This window comes from Gopherus flavomarginatus, chromosome 9 (genome assembly GCF_025201925.1).
Source record: "Gopherus flavomarginatus isolate rGopFla2 chromosome 9, rGopFla2.mat.asm, whole genome shotgun sequence".
In the NCBI taxonomy this organism is placed as follows: Eukaryota; Metazoa; Chordata; order Testudines; family Testudinidae; genus Gopherus; species Gopherus flavomarginatus.
Genome location: NC_066625.1, coordinates 91,343,356 through 91,358,576, shown reverse-complemented (window position 1 = coordinate 91,358,576; position 15,221 = coordinate 91,343,356). Strand labels below are relative to the sequence as shown.

Here is a 15,221-nt window from a genome sequence, read left to right as displayed (position 1 = left end):
ATGCATGCCATCTGACTTTTTTTTTTTGAGAGAGAGAGGAAGAGCTTTCTCACTCACTTTAACTCTTTTAACCTTTCTGTTATTATGATGATGGGATGAATTTTGTGGTTTTATTAGGGAAGCAATGTATATAATCTGTCACAGATTGTTAGCTCCCTTACTGCCATATTTACACTTGTAATCATCAATGCCCAGTATATCACTCTTCAACAAAAATAGCATGCAGGTGGCAAAATTTCAAAGAGCCTTCTTAGTGTGAACCCACAGGAGAGTTTGTGTAGCCAGTGATATTTGTAATGTGATACCTTAAATCATTTTTTTTTTTATAGCATGGCTGCTCTTCCACAGAACAACCTCCAGAAGCAGCTAGAGCTTCATTCAGCAAAAGGAACTCACAATAAACTAGCTCTTCCAAAACACAAACCAGGGTAAGTATCAGTCTACCTTGCTGTTCATCATCAGAAGTAACAAAGAAAAGTACCATGGTTGTCAACATTTGTCAGTTTGGGTTCTGGTCTTTTTTTTTTTTACGATTTCTCTGCTGAAAGTTGATGCAGAAAATTAAACAGAGGGCCTGCTTTTGGATTTAAAAAAAACAAACTTTTGCCTCCCCTAAGTAGAAAGGATTGTGTGGGCTTCCATAGAGTGGCTAAGATAGGCTTCTTGTTTAATTGGCCTGGAAAAACTACACTCGCTATAATCAAACTAAAATATAATTTTCTTACTAACTGCATGGAATCCAGACCACTATTTCTGGTGACATGCTGCTTTATGCTACTGAGTATCAAAGTATGAAATATGTTTTTATTGATATTGAAGTAAACTTCTTAACATCTGAGTGATGTTCAAAGCAAAAGTCATGCTACTTAAGGCCAAATGGCCTGATTTTCAGAGGTTCTGTGGGCACCCACAACTTCCATTCTAGTCGGAGGGAGCCTTGTGTGCACAGCACCTTGGAACAATTGGTTAAAATGATTTAAGATACATAATTATGGACGTAAATCATAATCTATGGCATTTAGAGTGCTTTATCCACATAAAATAAATACTATCATCCATTAAAAGCCAGAATGCCCATGTGTGAGACTGAAATATAGAATTCAGAAAAAATACATTCTACACTACCAATAGCTTTTCAGTTATGTTAAATGTACATTTTTGATATTTGGTCTATGTGAAGTGATTTTTGATGTTAGAAATGTAGATTTATTTCTGTTTTTCCAAAAATAAGTAAATTTTACAATGTTAAAAACTCTGAAAAAATACATTTTATTTTGCAGAGGTTTCACTTTCAAAAAGAAAAGTGCTCCAGGTAATGCTGTATCCATAAACTGCTTCAGTGTAACAAAGAGCTCTGCATTGAAGGAGAAGGACGTTAACACTTCCCAGACTAAATCTGTTGCATCTTTTCCCACATCGAAGGATAAGCAGATAAAAATCAATGACCTCTTTGAGAAGACATCCAAACAGCATGAAATAGAACAACTTCATCCAAACTGGGTATCATTAAATTCTTTTGAATGTTCCCAGCAAGTTTCAAATGATTTACCTCCTAGAAAGGAAGAGAATGTAAGCAAGAAACCAGGTAATTCTGCTTCCCAGAAAGTAGACCACAATTGTTCAGATGATGCCATTATTACTATAGAAGATGACTGGGATGACATAGATGACTTTGATATATCTGGAAAACAAAAGAACTCAAAACCATTGGTTTTATCCCCCAAAAATCCAATTGTAAAACCTAGCAAGGCTCTTCAAATATCCAGTTCCTGTACAGTTAGATTATCTAAGGCATCCAGGACTGTGAACAGTGAGCAACGACTGTCAAAACATTGTCCTTCTGAAAATGATGAAAAATCACTGAATGACAAACAGCCAGCTCTAGCAAACAGATCTTTGATTTGTCTTGATGTTTCAGTTCCCAATGATTGTAAAAGACTTTTAGGTGAAGATCTTCAAGAGAAGAAGTTGTCTACAGAAACTGTTCTGAGTGACAAAAAAGAAGAAACACCTACAGGTAATGCATCCTCTATGGTGGCATTCTCAGAAATGCTCCCAGTTCCATGTGCAGGGCCAGATAGGCAGGCAGAGCTTCAGAGTCTCAATGCGTGGATGAGACGATGGTGTAGAGAGGAGGGGTTTACGTTCATTAGGAACTGGGGAAACTTTTGGGATGGGGGGAGCCTATACAGGAGAGATGGGCTCCACCTAAACCAAAGTGGAACCAGACTGCTGGCACTAAACGTTAAAAAGGTTGTAGAGCAGTTTTTAAACTAGGAGAAAGGGGGAAACTAGGGGGAAAGCCAACTGCTGTAGAGGAGCATCTGGACCGGACACAGATTTCTCTTAGGGGAGAGTCTGATGATAGAGAATCTCCAGGTTATAGTCAGGAGCAGAGGACGGAAGAGGATAATGTAAGGGCCAGATCAGATGATAAACAGTCACATAAAAATGAATCTGGCGCATCAGAAAAGGGCAGACAAATAAACAGGGACAAGTTTTTAAAATGCTTGTACACAAATGCTAGAAGTCTAAATAATAAGATGGGTGAACTAGAGTGCCTTGTGATAAAGGAGGATATTGATATAATAGGCATCACAGAAACCTGGTGAACTGAGAGCAATCAATGGGACACAATCATTCCGGGGTACAAAATATATCGGAAGGACAGAACCGGTCGTGCAGAGGGAGGAGTGGCACTATATGTGAAAGAACATGTAGATTCAAATGAAGTAAAAATCTTAAGCGAATCCACATGTTCCATAGAATCTCTGTGGATAGAAATGTCATGCTCTAATAAAAATATAACATTAGGGATCTATTATCGACCACCTGACCAAGACAGTAATAGTGATCATGAAATGCTAAGGGAAATTAGAGAGGCTATCAAAATTAAGAACCCAATAATAGTGGTGGATTTCAATTATCCCTATATTGACTGGGAACATTTCACTTCAGGACGAAATGCAGAGATAAAATTTCTCGATACTTTAAATGACTACTTCATGGAGCAGGCTGGTATGGGAACCCACAAGGGGAGAGGCAACTCTAGATTTAATTCTGAGTGGAGCGCAGGAGCTGGTCCAAGTGGTAATTATAGCAGGACCGCTTGCCAATAGTGACCATAATATAATAACATTTAACATCCCTGTGGTGGGAAGAATATCTCAACAGCCCAACACTGTGGCATTTAATTTCAAAAGGGGGAACTATACAAAAATGAGGGAGTTAGTTAAACAAAAGTTAAAAGGTACAGTGACTAAAGTGAAATCCCTGCAAGCTGCATGGGTGCTTTTTAAAGACACCATAATAGAGGCCCAACTTCAATGTATACCCCAAATTAAGAAACACAGTAAAAGAACTAAAAAAGAGCCACTGTGGCTTAACCACCATGTAAAAGAAGCAGTGAGAGATAAAAAGACGTCCTTTAAAAAGTGGAAGTCAAATCCTAGTGAGGCAAATAGAAAGGAGCATAAACACTGCCAAATTAAGTGCAAGTGTGTAATAAGAAAAGCCAAAGAGGAGTTTGAAGAACGGCTAGCCAAAAACTCCAAAGGTAATAGCAAAATGTTTTTTAAGTACATCAGAAGCAGGAAGCCTGCTAAACAACCAGTGGGGCCCCTTGGCAATCGAAATACAAAAGGAGCGCTTAAAGACGATAAAGTCATTGCAGAGAAACTAAATGGATTCTTTGCTTCAGTCTTCACGGCTGAGGATGTTAGGGAGATTCCCAAACCTGAGCTGGCTTTTGTAGGTGACAAAGCTGAAGAACTGTCACAGATTGAAGTGTCACTAGAGGAGGTTTTGGAATTAATTCATAAACTCAACATTAACAAGTCACCGGGACTCGATGGCATTCACCCAAGAGTTCTGAAAGAACTCAAATGTGAAGTTGGGGAACTGTTAACTAACGTTTGTAACCTGTCCTTTAAATCGGCTTCGGTACCCAATGACTGGAAGTTAGCTAATGTAACGCCAATATTTAAAAAGGGCTCTAGAGGTGATCCCGGCAATTACAGACCAATAAGTCTAATGTCGGTACCGGGCAAATTAGTCAAAACAATAGTTAAGAATAAAATTGTCAAACACATAGAAAAACATAAATTGTTGAGCATAGTCAACGTGGTTTCTGTAAAGGGAAATCGTGTCTTAGTAATCTATTAGAGTTCTTTGAAGGAGTCAACAAACATGGACTAGGGGGATCCAGTGGACATAGGGTACTTAGATTTCCAGAAAGCCTTTGACAAGGTCCCTCACCAAAGGCTCTTACGTAAATTAAGCTGTCATGGGCTAAAAGGGAAGGTCCTTTCATGGATTGAGAACTGGTTAAAAGACAGGGAACAAAGGGTAGGAATTAATGGTAAATTCTCAGAATGGAGAGGGGTAACTATTGGTGTTCCCCAAAGATCAGTCCTAGGACCAATCCTATTCAATTTATTCATAAATGATCTGGAGAAAGGGGTAAACAGTGAGGTGGCAAAGTTTGCAGATGATACTAAACTACTCAAGATAGTTAAGACCAAAGCAGATTTTGAAGAACTTCAAAAAGATCTCACAAAACTAAGTGATTGGGCAACAAAATGGCAAATGAAATTTAATGTGGATAAATGTAAAGTAATGCACATTGGAAAAAATAACCTCAACTATACATACAATATGATGGGAGCTAATTTAGCTACAACGAGTCAGGAAAAAGATCTTGGAATCATTGTGGATAGTTCTCTGAAGATGTCCATGCAGTGTGCAGAGGCGGTCAAAAAAGCAAACAGGATGTTAGGAATCATTAAAAAGGGGATAGAGAATAAGACTGAGAATATATTATTGCCCTTATATAAATCCATGGTACGCCCACATAGACTCATAGACTCTAGGACTGGAAGGGACCTCGAGAGGTCATCGAGTCCAGTCCCCTGCCCTCATGGCAGGACCAAATACTGTCTAGACCATCCCTAATAGACATTTATCTAACCTACTCTTAAATATCTCCAGAGATGGAGATTCCACAACTTCCCTAGGCAATCTATTCCAGTGTTTAACTACCCTGACAGTTAGGAACTTTTTCCTAATGTCCAACCTAAATCTCCCATGCTGTAGTTTAAGCCCATTGCTTCTTGTTCTATCATTGGAGGCTAAGGTGAACAAATTTTCTCCCTCCTCCTGATTGACACCCTTTTAGATACCTGAAAACTGCTATCATGTCCCCTCTCAGTCTTCTCTTTTCCAAACTAAACAAACCCAATTCCTTCAGCCTTCCTTCATAGGTCATGTTCTCAAGACCTTTAATCATGCTCATTGCTCTTCTCTGGACCCTCTCCAGTTTCTCCACATCTTTCTTGAAATGCGGTGCCCAGAACTGGACGCAATACTCCAGTTGAGGCCTAACCAGCGCAGAGTAAAGCAGAAGAATGACTTCTCGTGTCTTGTTTACAACACACCTGTTAATGCATCCCAGAATCACATTTGCTTTTTTTGCAACAGTATCACATTGTTGACTCATATTAAGCTTGTGGTCCACTATGACCCCTAGATCTCTTTCTGCCATACTCCTTCCTAGACAGTCTCCTCCCATTCTGTATGTGTGAAACTGATTGTTCCTTCCTAAATGGAGCACTTTGCATTTATCTTTATTGAACTTCATCCTGTTTACCTCAGACCATTTCTCCAATTTGTCCAGATCGTTTTGAGTTTTGACCCTGTCCTCCAAAGCAGTTGCAATCCCTCCCAGTTTGGTATCATCCGCAAACTTAATAAGCGTACTTTCTATGCCAACATCTAAATAGTTGATGAAGATATTGAACAGAGCCGGTCCCAAAACAGACCCCTGCGGAACCCCACTTGTTATACCTTTCCAGCAGGATTGGGAGCCATTAATAACTACTCTCTGAGTACGGTTATCCAGCCAGTTACGCACCCACCTGATAGTAGCCCCATCTAAATTGTACTTTCCTAGTTTGTCTATAAGAATATCATGCGAGACCGTATCAAATGCCTTACTAAAGTCTAGGTATATCACATCCACCACTTCTCCCTTATCCACAAGGCTCGTTATCCTATCAAAGAATGCTATCAGATTAGTTTGACACGATTTGTTCTTTACAAATCCATGCTGGCTATTCCCTATCACCTTACCACCTTCCAAGTGTTTGCAGATGATTTCTTTAATTATCTGCTCCATTATCTTCCCTGGCACAGAAGTTAAACTAACTGGTCTGTAGTTTCCTGGGTTGTTTTTATTTCCCTTTTTATAGATGGGCACTATATTTGCCCCCTTCCAGTCTTCTGGAATCTCCCGCGTCTCCCATGATTTCCCAAAGATAATAGCTAGAGGCTCAGATACCTCCTCTATTAACTTCTTGAGTATTCTAGGATGCATTTCATCAGGCCCTGGTGACTTGCAGGCATCTAACTTTTCTAAGTGATTTTTTACTTGCTCTTTTTTTATTTTATCTTCTAAACCTACCCTCTTCCCGTAAGCATTCACTATATTAAACATTCCTTCAGACTTCTCAGTGAAGACCGAAACGAAGAAGTTATTAAGCATCTCTGCCATTTCCAAGTCTCCTGTTATTGTTTCCCCCTGAGCAGTGGGCCTACCCTGTCCTTCGTCTTCCTCTTGCTTCTAATGTATTGATAAAAAGTCTTCTTGTTTCCCTTTATTCCCATAGCTAGTTTGAGTTCATTTTGTGCCTTTGCCTTTCTAATCTTGCCTCTGCATTCCTGTGTTATTTGCCTATATTCGTCCTTTGTAATCTGACCTAGTTTCCATTTTTTATATGACGCCTTTTTATTTTGTAGGTCACGCAAGATCTCGTGGTTAAGCCAAGGTGGTCTTTTGCCACATTTTCTATCTTTCCTAACCATCGGAATAGCTTGCTTTTGGGCCCTTAATAGCGTCCCTTTTAAAAACTGCCAACTCTCCTCAGTTGTTTTTCCCCTCAGTCTTGATTCCCATGGGACCTTACCTATCAGCTCTCTGAGCTTACCAAAATCCGCCTTCCAGAAATCCATTGTCTCTATTTTGCTGTACTCCCTTCTACCCTACCTTAGAATTGTAAACTCTATTATTTCACGATCACTTTCACCCAAGCTTCCTTCTACTTTCAAATTCTCAACGAGTTCTTCCCTATTTGTTAAAATCAAGTCTAGAACAGCTTCCCCCCTGGTAGCTTTTTCAACTTTCTGAAATAAAAAGTTGTCTGCAATGCAGTCCAGGAACTTATTGGATAGTCTGTGCCCCGCAGTGTTATTTTCCCAACATGTATCTGGATAGTTGAAGTCCCCCATCACCACCAAATCTTGGGCTTTGGATGATTTTGTTAGTTGTTTGAAAAAAGCCTCATCCACCTCTTCCACCTGATTAGGTGGCCTGTAGTAGACTCCCAGCACACCATCACCCGTGTTTTTTACCCCTTGTAGCCTAACTCAGAGACTCTCAACACTCCCATCTCCTATGTCCATCTCTACCTCAGTCCAAGTGTGTACATTTTTAATATATAAGGCAACACCTCCTCCCTTTTTCCCCTGTCTATCCTTCCTGAGCAAACTATACCCATCCACACCAACATTCCAGTCGTGTATATTATCCCACCAAGTTTCAGTAATGCCAACGTCATAGTTGTATTTATTTATTAGCACTTCCAGTTCTTCCTGCTTATTACCCATACTTCTTGCATTTGTATATAGGCATCTAAGATACTGGTTTGATCTTGCCTCCCAGCTTTGTCCTGACCCTCCTTTCCCTCTGTCATTATAGCCCGTGCTCCCTCCTGTTTCCAACCCATCTCCCAGGTCTTGTTCCCCACTTACCTGTGGGCTTTGCTCACCTGTCCCCGTTGAACCTAGTTTAAAGCCTTCCTTACTAGGTTAGCCAGTCTGTGCGCAAATAAGGCCTTTCCCCTCCTCGAAAGGTGAACGCCATCTGTGCCTAGCAGTCCTTCCTCGAATAGCATCCCGTGGTCGAGGAAGCCAAAGCCCTCCTGGCGACACCATCTTCGCAGCCAGGCATTCACCTCCACGATGCATCTGTGTCTGCCCGGTCCCCTACCTTCGACAGGAAGAATCAAAGAGAATACCACCTGTGCTCCAAACTCCTTAACCCGTACTCCCAGAGCCCTGTAGTCCCTCTTGATCTGCTCAGTGTCACACCTCACAGTATCATTTGTGCCCACATGGATGAGTAGCATGGGGTAGTAGTCAGAAGGCCGGATAATCTTCGACAATGCCTCTGTTAACATCTCGGATACGGGCCCCTGGCAGGCAGCATACCTCCTGGGATGAACGGTCAGGGCGACAGATGGGTGTCTCCGTCCCCCTCAGCAGAGAGTCTCCAACCACCACTACCCTACGTTTCTTATTATCAGTAGTGGCAGCAGACTTCCCAGCCTTAGGGGTACGAAGCTTTGCCTCCTTAACTGTTGGGGGTGATTCCTTCTCTCCTGTATTAAAAGGAAATTCTTCTTCACACAGTGCACAGTCAACTTGTGGAACTCCTTACCTGAGGAGGTTATGAAGGCTAGGACTATAACAGTTTTCAAAAGAAAACTGGATAAATTCATGGTGATTAAGTCCATAAATGGCTATTAGCCAGGATGGGTAAAGAATGGTGTCCCTAGCCTCTGTTTGTCAGAGGATGGAGATGGATGGCAGGAGAGCGATCACTTGATCATTGCCTGTTAGGTGCCCCAGAGGGAGTGAACCTGGCATTGGCCACTGTCGGTAGACAGATACTGGGCTAGATGGACCTTTGGTCTGACCTGGTATGGCCGTTCTTATTCTTTTAATGTGTTTTATATGTAATATTTCAAATAAAATTGGCCTAATGTCATAGTAAACTTAGAGGACTATTTTCAGGTCTACACACTAAGGGTCTGATTCTCAGAAGTGCCTAGCCCTCACTACTGTAACTAAAGTCAAATCAGGGAGCTGAAAATCAGGGTTTAAGTGTGTAGCGTATGGATTTTGTTGTAGAAAGTGCCATCACTGATATTTAGATCATCTGTTTAACAATGGACTTTCACTCCTGGGGAAAAACCAGTAAGCCCTATAATGTACTGTTGGAGAAGGAAGATCTCCTGGAGCAGCATTCAGGAAAAAAAGAGGCACTTGCAGATACTGCAGTGAAATTAGACCACCAGTTTTAGTTTATTCCAAGTGCTTTCAGTTTCCGTTTATAGTTCAGTGTAACTATGAAAAATAACTGAGTAATAGAAATTAATCTGTATCGCAGTATTTTAATCAATTGCATTTCAAAAGTGCATGAAATGGGGAGTTTACTATCAGTTTACTTTGAGCTGTTTCCTACTTAGCTGCTCATTGTTTGCTTTAGTCTCTTTGTGTTTAATGTTTCTTGATTGTTACATAGGGTAGATTCTTATCCTTCATTTTCCTTATGGAAATGAATATGTGCTTTATCCTTAGACTGTCATATCTTGATGGCATAGTGAATAACGGACACCACCTCAGCAGTCAGGATGTGATTTCTCACATTTCTGAAGAATCCGTATTTTGCTAAAGATACCTCATTTAATTCTCACAATAGGGAGGGCAAGTAATTACAGTAGGTATTAGGTCTTGTCTAAACACACACATTGTGCTGCTTTAAAATGGTACACCTCCCCCCTCACTTGCTGCCCCCTCCCCCTCGGAAGCATGGATGAAGTTATACCAGTATAAAGCATCTTTATCCTGATATAACTATTCTCATATAAAAAGGGAAATAGGCTTTACCAGTATTTGGTATCTTTATACCAGTATAACTGTGTCTACACTAAGGATTGTATTGGTATGACTCTCTAAATAAAAAAAATTGCACAACTAACAAGAAATAGTTTATATCAGTGCAAAAACGATGTATGGTTGGGCCTTAGAGCAGAAACATCTTCCTTATACTAGAGGTTCCCACACACATTTTATTTTTTTGCTGAGCCCGTTTAGAGATTCTTGTCTCATGCGTGCACACCCTTTTTCTAAGGGGAGAGGGGTGCCCTGTACCCATGAGGGGTGACTAGCACCTGCTGGAGGAGTGACATGGGGAGAAACTCACCATATGGCAGTTGAGGAAGCTTTCTGCTCCCTGCAGTGGTCATTTGGTCTCTGCTGCCTGGACCCAGTTCCTTGCCTGTCAGGAGGGGAGCGGACAGCTGGAATCCTTGAGTACTGGCCCCCTGCTGAACAGAGTTCCCTGTTGACACCTGCCCTTGAGCACAGCTCCATCAGCTTTCCCTGCTTAGGCTCTTTCCAGCAGAGGACAGGGCTCTGTGCCCTGGAACTGTGCTGAAGGGTTGGGGTCAGCAGGGGGTTCTGATTGGCAGGGAAGGGTCAGTAGTTCAGCTTTCCACTCCCTGCTCGCATAGTCCCTGGTGCTACCCCAGTAGAGGAAGGTAACTGTCCATTGGTGGCTGCTGCAGCTGTGACAGTGGAGCACCAAGAAGGACAGGGAGCCTGGTCCTGGCAGCTGAGACCACCTGTATAGAGCCCTGCCCACTTCCATTCTGTACAGTCCCTTGCTGACCCCAGCCCTCCAGTGCATCCCGTCAGGTCTTTGTACCCGTCGATAATCTCTGTGTGCCCCACAGTTTGGGAACTTCTGCCTTACACTACAAGTGAGGGAAGACTACATAAACTAAAAGTCTATAATAACTAATCCATATTGTGGAGATGGCCTCTGTTTGTAAGGTTAGCTTTCTAATTCAGCTATAGAAGCTGTAACTAATCAGTAATGCTTTGAAGTTTCAGCTCTTGAGAAGACACTTGTAGTATAATAAGAAAAATCTGCAAGATGTATTTTATAGTTGTGTTTGAAGAAACGCCATTTTCGTCTTTTGAAATGCCCCAGTTTTCTAAGCCACGTAAGAACATTGTTGTGGGAATAGAGTCCACATAATCATTTATTAAAGTTGAGAAATATTAAATTCCATTTGAAATATATATAATCCTAGGTAGTAAAGCTTCATTGTTCTTTTTTTCAGTTACGTCTTTTTGGTTATTTCCGAAATGAAGAAAAGGTTATAATCCTGCCCAATATCTCTCTTCTGTTTCAGCTCTCAGTAAAAAACAGTATAATGGCAAACAAAAGATAACTGAGGGTGAGAAGAATAGCCATTCGCCGAAGGAACTGGCTATAGGATGGGATGAGACTCCTGATTACAATGGAATTGAGGAGGATGATTACCTAGATTTCATTCCACCTTCTCCAGAGGAAGAATTGCTTTCTTCCTCATCTTCTATAAAAAACATTAGGTAAAACAAAATTCATTACAGCAAATGTTTATCACCAGGATGGTTTGAACAGGTTAAAAAAGGACGCTAGTCCCAAAATCTCCACTTGTTAAAATGTTACTGGTTGAATTGTCTGGGTGAATGAATAGACCTGAGACCTTATTTCTTGAATGAATGGCAGTGTAGCAATTGGCAGCAATGAATGTCATGAAACACAGTTTTCTGCTATGCTCAAAGTGGTGTTAGCTTCACAGGAAGCACCATTTCCATCCTAGCCAAGCCAGGATCAGGGGCCTAATTTGGTTGTGAATTGCATGGGTGCAAGATGGACTTACTCAATTATTTACTTGAGGTTTGCTTGTTCTTGAGAGAGTTGAGTAGTTTTGTATAATATACATAATGCTTAAAACTGTTATGCTAAGCAAGCAAATTAATTTCTCCTCTAATGAAAATAATTTGTTTTATTGATATGTTTTACTGACTTTTTTTGTTTTAATATTAGTAATATTTTCAAAGAACCTACTGTCGATGGAAAACTAATAGTTGATAATAGTCTGTCAAAACCTGGAAAAATCATCACAAAGCAGCCTACCAGAAGAACCAGTATAGAGCATACAGGTATAAGAAACAATTCAGCTGAAACATCTGTGCATTAAATGTCTCTTGAACAGTGTGCAACTCCTTTTGTTCTCATGTTCTTCATCTACTGTGCTACGGAGTGAGCATTTGCTAGTGGTTAAATATAGGACTGAGAGGCAGGAGATATGGAGTTCTGTTTCTGACTCTGCCATTTACTTGCTATATAATCTTGGGCACGTCACTTAACCTCAAAAGAGTCCAATGATTCTGGTTATCAGTTCCTGGGTGCCTTGTCAGGGATACCTTGGGCCTGATTTTCTAAAGTGATGAGCACCCACAAAGTGTCAAACTGAGTTCCCAAAGTGACCGCTCTAGAAAATTTTTCTCTTAATTTTTAATGCTTGTTTCTCCTTTTTTTAAACTGTGGGGATGATACTAATTTTATAAGGAGTGTTGAGCTAAATTAACATTTGTCAAGAATTTTGCAATTCTTGGATTGAAGGTAAGGTTTTACCATTAATGCAACATTAAGACTGCAAATTTAAACAGACGGTCCAGGCATATAACAAGTTGTGGCTCAGAGTAATATAATCTCTCCGAGATTTTACACATTTCATATGTGAAGTTATAAATTCAACATTACTAAAAACGTATGTGCAATGTGGGTTAGTTAATGGTACTATTCTGGAAGCCAGACTCTGGGAGACAGAGTTTGATCATATTTTTTTCTTGTGCACCATCAACAAAACTGTTTGCCAACTTTCAACTTAAGGACCAAATTGTGCACTGGCTTCCACCAGTGCAACTGCATTAAAAACCAGTTCCACAGGTATGACTGAGGATGGAATTTGTCTTTCAGAATCTTAAATCTACTGGCAATTTAAACATAGTGTCAGGACCCAAGATCAGTATGCAGAGCTGGCAAATTTGATCTGGAAGTCGGTGAGAGAATAAACATAGACTCTTACAATGATTTTTGGTCACTTTCCAGAGTAGAACTGCAATTAAATGTTTTGTTAAGGTAGATTTTTTTGCATGTAGTTTGTCCACGAGAACACTACGTGATACACAAAACGTGTCAAGTTTATAAGTTTTGTAATAAACTTTGTACATAGTCAAGCCTAGCTATGACAATATACAGTTGCACAAGTGCCTGAGGTGCCAAAAAAAAAAGTGTGTGTGTGTGTGTATATATATAGCTTAAAACTTAATGTTGCATGCTTAGGAATAGTCTTTTGATTGCTAATAATTACATAACTTGAAAATATACCAAATAAGCAATTTAAACTTTTATACATATTACGTTTTTCTTTGTCATTTGGGGAAAATATTGACATCACATAATTAAAACTTTATTAACTATATACTATATTACTTTGCAGATGAATTCTTAGGTTTGGAACAGCATCTCTTCAGTGTGATGGAGGACATCTGTAAACTAGTGGATTCTATCCCAATACATGAACTTAAGTCTTTGTCTTGTGGGAATGACCTTCTTCAGCAGAGAAATCTCAGGTGTGTTTTCATTAGGAGTCTTTAGTACTATTACATTTTTGTGTGTATCAGCATCTTGACTGTATATGTGTCTGTCAGACAGGTAAGGTGGCAGCTAATATTTTTAAACAACTTAATATTCCTGAGTAGATGAAATGATCTTTTTAATAGTGTAGAAGTGTTAACTTTTTTCGGATAGAATAATCAGGGGTCTGTAAGAACAGAAACTGCCAGACTGGATCAAATTTGAGATCCAGCTAGTCTATTATCCTTTCTCTGATGGTGCCCAGTACCAGGCACTTCAGAGGAAGAACCCTGTGGTGGGCAGAAATGGGATAATCTGCCTTCTGTATTAGTCTCACCCTGGTTTCTAATAGTTAGAGATTGGCTTAAATCCTGAAGCATGAGGTTTAATATTCCTGCCAAAATTTTTGTTAGGATTAACAGTTATGACTCTGGATATACTAGTCATTCCTATAATTGTCTAAACCCGTTTTTAATCTTGTTGCGGCAATGGTTCTATAGTCTAATTATGCACTGTGTGAAAAGTATTCATTTTATTGAAGTTCCCAATTTGTTTTCTTGTGTTATGAGACAGGAGAATACAAGCTCCCAATCTACCTTTTCTATACCATTCATTATTTTATATACTTTTATTACATCCCTTCTTATTCTCCTTTCTAAAGTAAACAGTCCCAATCTTTTAAATATATTTAAAAAATTGGAGATATACCTATCTCCTAGAACTGGAAGGGACCTTGAAAGGTCATTGAATCCAGCCCCCTGCCTTCACTAGCAGGACCAAGTACTGATTTTGCCCAGATCCCTAGGTGGCCCCCTCAAGGACTGAACTCACAACCCTGGGTTTAGCAGGCTCAAACCACTGAGCTATCCCTCTCCTTAAGAAATAGATAGGGAAAATAATATAGCTCAAGCGTATTATTTTCATTTTCTTCAAATACAGGCCTATTGTGCTAAATTATTAAAACCATTTTCCCCTCCAACTGTGTTTGAGGATTATCAGTTTTATGGCATTACTTCAGTGGCATGCTGATACCAAAACCAAGGATTTAAATCTTTTTCCTAGGACATTTGATTATTTTACTTTTTAATTGAAAGTAAGTTTTTTCTTTTTATTTATCATCTTTTAGTAATTGATATTCATAACAAAAGACACTTCATAATTTTTTTAACTTATCAACAGTTTTTCTTCCATAAAAAGTTTTTCCTTTTTCCTAAGATATCTGATAACTACTCAAATCTCAATACTATCTCTTTAATCTCAGAATCTCCAGGGCGCAGGTGTAGCAAACACTTATGCACATTTAACTTTAAGCATATTTGTAGTTCCTTGACTTCACGGGGGTTAAACAAGTAAAATTAAACATATATTTGCAGGATTGGGGCCTAAATTAGTCAGCTAACTCAATCTGGTAAAGGTTCTGTTGAGTCAGTGTCAGAATGATTAAGCATATTCACAGAATTGTTTTCTATTTTGAGAATCAAGAAAAGCTGTCTACATAATTTACAGTAAGAAAAAAATACAAATGGAATGCCTTTGGTCTTTAACTTAATACTATCAGGAAACAAAACAGATGCAGAAAAAACAAGATAGTAACAAATTCTGTCTTAAGCAGGAATAAGTTTTTACATCTGGAAAAAGTGATTTCTAAAAATCCAGAGATTATATAATTTGTTATATCTAAGTACCACTTCCCCCCAATGGTACTGTTACATTTGCTCTTACCTGGTTTGGATTTAGGAATGCCTGTCTCTGTTCAGCCGTTGTTACAAATTTCAAACCCAGGAGTCTAATTCACAAGATACTTGACAGATTTTTAGTTTTTTACCCTCTGCCAAGCAATGTAGAATTGCAGAGTAACCTAAAAGTGGGAGAGGTTGTGCAAATAAGAACTTGTTTTCATTTCATC

The 15,221-nt window shown here is 39.6% G+C and overlaps 1 protein-coding gene across 1 annotated transcript in view; it reads left to right on the top strand.

Moving 5' to 3' along the window:
* The window catches only part of BLM (BLM RecQ like helicase), a 38,349-nt gene that overhangs the window by 1,399 nt on the left and 21,729 nt on the right, over positions 1 to 15,221 (top strand). Inside the window, exons 2-6 of the mRNA XM_050967330.1 lie at positions 330 to 428; positions 1,281 to 2,017; positions 11,040 to 11,238; positions 11,720 to 11,835; positions 13,179 to 13,311. Of these exons, the coding sequence (XP_050823287.1) occupies positions 331 to 428; positions 1,281 to 2,017; positions 11,040 to 11,238; positions 11,720 to 11,835; positions 13,179 to 13,311 (1,283 nt within the window). The 5' untranslated portion in view covers position 330. The remainder of the gene's footprint in view (positions 1 to 329; positions 429 to 1,280; positions 2,018 to 11,039; positions 11,239 to 11,719; positions 11,836 to 13,178; positions 13,312 to 15,221) is intronic.